General features: G+C 44.0%; 1 protein-coding gene across 1 annotated transcript; it reads left to right on the top strand.

Annotated features, from left to right (window-relative positions):
• The first annotated feature begins 251 nt into the window (after positions 1-251).
• LOC136488546 (uncharacterized) lies at positions 252-725 on the top strand. Its single transcript, XM_066485448.1, has one exon. The coding sequence runs from the start codon at positions 252-254 to the stop codon at positions 723-725; it is 474 nt and encodes a 157-aa protein (XP_066341545.1).
• Positions 726-4,474: the final 3,749 nt, after the last annotated feature.

Here is a 4,474-nt window from a genome sequence, read left to right as displayed (position 1 = left end):
TTAGACTTGATTTAGCTAGAATTGTAATGGTTACAGCTCCATTAACTGCTACTCTAGTTTGAGTTATATATATCTATGTGGTGCTACTCTAAATTTAGATGAGGTCATACCATGAAAATTGTTAATGGTTGTTAAAGTTGCACTTTGGTATGAGTTGTGGACTTCACTGATGGATCTTTGTTGGATTATTTTCCTCCTCAGTGATCTCATTACGAAGCAAGCTCTCATCCTACTACATGCACACTGACGAAATGGAGGAGGTTCCCAACAAGAGGAACGCACTAGGCAGCCTCATGGACGATGTCTTTGTCGAGATCCTCCACCACCTCCCCGCCCGCTCCTTGTTCTGCTACAAATGTGTCTATCGCTCCTGGAAATGCCTCATCTTGGACAACCATAAGTTGATGCCCCAGACTGTGGTCGGCTTCTTCTATGATGGAATCTATGGCCAAAGAAACTTCACTAGCATAACCAGTGTTTACCCCTTCTTGTCCTTCTTGCCCTTCACCATGAACAATGTAGCTGTATCAGATTGCTGCAACGGCCTCATCCTATGCTGGTGCCTTGGGGTTGATGGATACCGCTATGTCATCTGCAATTTGATAACCCAGGAGTTGAAGGTACTGCCACCTAGAATCTATTCTGTTGGTGACGCTCGATTGGGGTTTGATCCGACAGCCTCCTCGCAATTCCATGTGTTTGAATATATGGAGGAGGATGGTTAGTGCGTGGGTGTGGACATATACTCATCTAAAACTGTAGCATGGATCTTTAAGGAATCTAAATAGGGCGAGGAGGCTGAGTGGACATTTTCAAAATCTGCAATTGTGCTTCTTAACGGTTCTCTACACTATATTGGGTTCTATGAGAGTTACCGTTGTATACTTGCTATGGATATGGAGGAAAAGGCATGGAGGAAAATTCCTAAATGGCCGTGTGGTTTTTCACGCTCCATCCATCAAGCTCAGGGTCACTTGTGTTAATGTACTATTGGTGGTCGCAATATGTCCAAGCTTTCAATCTGGATCCTTGGAGACTATGGCACTAATAATAAATGGACATTGAAGCATACTATCTGCCTGCGTAAGTTGTTTGCAAAGACTAAGAAACAAATGGGTTACTTTGATTTTGAGTCGTGCTACACAGCGGTTATAGTTCATCTAGAATGGAATTTGATTTTCTTTGTTGGGGTTGGGGTGGAAAGAGCCGTCATCGCATATAACATGGATAGCAGAAAAGTTCATGTCATCCCTACACATTACATTCCGTAAGGTAGACGTGACATCCTACCAAAAATCATCGACATACCTTACTATCTTCCCTATGTTCCCTTGTTCTCGGAGTTGGAGTCATTAGCAAATTAGTAAATAAAGCTACATTTGATGTATCTCTCTGTCATGACATGTTTAAATGGATCAATGTTGTTTGATTGTCTATGAACATGTTAATTTCCTCTTGGATGGATGTTGTCATTATTTTGCAGCAACTTTAACTTGTTTGTAATGTAATCTAAGGTCAGTGCAATGTGTTAGACACATTCAAACCTATAGAGGTCGGACTTTGTTCTGTGTGTAGTAACATTTCAACACCAATGGCTCCTCTTTGTTCCCAAAAAATAAAAAAAAACACCAATGGCTCCTCTGTAGTAGTGATATATTAACCGTCGTGATCTCTTCCGCAACTCTGCTTGCTTTCCTTCCTTCCCCAAGCCCTCCTATTCCCACTATAGATCTAAAATCGCTAGGAACGTGTGGTTGCCTTCTCCAAACCTACTTCACTCTTAGCCACCACCAAGGTGAAGGGCGAGCCTTCTTTGAAGCGCGCATGGGAGGGGGATGACGTTATGCCCGTGGTGAAGGAGGATGACACCGTGCCCGCAGTGAATCAAGATGAAGCTCCGGTGCATCCCTTTGGAGATAGAGACGATTGGGCCATTGGCATCATGAGTAAGTCTTTCTCGAAGATCCGGTATGTGCTACAGAACACCAGTCTGGGCACGCTCAACCCACCTCGGGAGGAAAAGGTGAGCAGTTACATCTTCATTTTTCACCAACTCACCGGTGTCCTAGAAGAACTGCCAGCCTACCTAAACAAGAATGGGCGGACAACGCGGAGTACATCCTCGTCAGCTACCAGAGCCGGATAGATGGCTTCGACACTAGCGTCACAACGCAGGGAATCAGCACCACCCACAACACCGAGAAGCACTAGTGCAACCTGGTTCATGCTGATGTTGAGCAGGTGGCCAACCGCATCACCGCTGATGAGCAAAAGGGCCTTGTCGACAGAATATCATCGATAGTCCTTCGAGGGGTATCCCACGAAGGTAGATTGATCGGTAGAGATGCGTGTAATCAAGAACAAGAAGGCAATAGAGACACACGAGTTAGACAGGTTCAGGCCGTTAGTATGACGTAATACCCTACTCCTGTGGTCTGTTGGATTGTATTGGCTATCGTATAATATTGCGTGAGTTTGGAGGGGGTCACTGCCCGCCTTATATAGTCTGAGGGTAGGGTTACAAGTCAGTTAGATCTAGAAGATAACCGGAAAGTAATAACAGATTACAGGAATCATAGGATCATACATATCCTAATAGATCTTGTAGTATCTTCAAGATATCTTCCCGGTGTCTTGCGGGATGCACCGAGCAGCACCGTGCTCCGCAAGGCTTCGTCTTGTGGGCTGGGCCACCCCTGGGGGCGTAGCCCATGTGGTCTACCGTGGGTATCTAGGGTCATACCCCCCACAGGCCTCATGGCTATAGAGGAGGACAACAACGACGTTGATACCAACGATGAGGATGAGGACGAGGACAGTGATACCGATAATGAGTAGAGGAGTAAATAAAGTTTCATTTGATGTATCTCACGTTGCATTTGATGTATCTTCCTTATGTTGGGAGTACGGATGGAGTACATGTTGTTACTCTTTCCTTATGTTGTTACTCATCCTTATTATGTATCTTCCCTTGCATTTAATGCCAGACGCGCTCAAATGTATAGAGGTTGTGACTTGTGAAGTCTGATTTGCATGTTTGTGTTTACTTTTGTTGAACTTTGTATTAGGTGGGTTAAACTCTGTTGAGCATGGTGTAGATCAGGTCAATTGGTAGCCGGTTTCTAGCCCCTGTTGGTTGGTTTTGCCTGTAGGTTTGTTTCTGGTTCTCTTTCTGATTTGTAGTATGGTAAACATGCATAACGGAATTCATCCGATCAAGTCTCGCGTCGATGTAATGCCTAACGGAGGAGCTCTATACTATATAGTGTCTGATGAGATCGAATGTGTCACATTTGAACTTTCTTGCAAGTGCAGTAAAATATGAGAATGAAGCGAATGCGGTAGGAAAGCTGGACACAAGAAGTGAATCGAGAAAAAGAGCTTTTGACCACCATGACATGCTTGAGACTTGAATGCCTAGTGCGGTTGTGATAGGTCTTTTCCGTACTTATTTCACTCCAATCCAAGCAGTCATGGCAATCGAGGGGTAGACTAATTTCTATGACACTCTATTGTCCTATGAGATCAAATACGCAGCCGCTGGACTTTCTTGCGTTCATAGTAAAAGTCAACAGCTTTGGCTCTTCCGTTCTGCATTAGATCGAGGCGAGACTTGTTCAGATGTACTCCTCATTGCATGGTTCTTTCAAGTTCATAAATTTTATCAAAGACACAAGTTGGCTTTAACAAAGATCAATGGCACTCATGAATGTTTAGCAAATTAAGTTTCAGGAGCTCTAGAGAGAGAAGGCAGTAGGTGTATAACCTTCCCTCCTGCCCCTTGTCTCTGCTGCTATAGTTTGGGTGATGTCGAACATCCCATGACCAAGACGTTTGTGTGGGTGGGTGGTGGGGCTTCGCTTCGTCACGTCAATGCGACGCGTTATAAGGCGATGTCCCCTACTGTAACAGGCTGCTGACGCCATCCACGCGCGCGCGTCTGCACGAGAATGCAAGAGCACATCATCCGGGTAGTCAAGATTTTAGACGGCCGGACCTTGTGTGATCCTCTGAAGTATAAAAATTCTAAATAAAAATAATCTTTGATGCATAGTTCTTGTAAGTTTAATAAATCTTATAAAATACACGAAAATAAGATTTGGGTTCAACACAGATCAAAGCCACTCATGACTACTACTACAACTGATACAAATTGACCGAGTGCACTCCGTAGGCAATAGTTTTACTCATAGCTTTGTACTGTATAGTGACCAATGAGATGAAATGTGCCGCATCGGACTTTCTAATGAGCACTATAAAATATTAGAGTGAAGAAAATATAGCAAGAAAGCTGGACACAAGAAGTGAATCTAGAAAAAGAGCTTCTGACACGCTTAAGACATGAATGCCTGGTGTAGTTGTGATAGGTCTTTTCTATACTTATTTGATTCCAATCCAAGCAGTCACAGCAGTCGAGGGGCAGACTGAAGAGTGAAGAGTGAGATGTGTCCGACTCGATCAGATTTGGTCTATC

Source organism: Miscanthus floridulus, chromosome 10, assembly GCF_019320115.1.
Source record: "Miscanthus floridulus cultivar M001 chromosome 10, ASM1932011v1, whole genome shotgun sequence".
Taxonomy (NCBI): Eukaryota; Viridiplantae; Streptophyta; class Magnoliopsida; order Poales; family Poaceae; genus Miscanthus; species Miscanthus floridulus.
The sequence above is the reverse complement of the archived record's forward strand: the minus strand, read 5'-3'. Positions and strand labels throughout refer to the sequence as shown.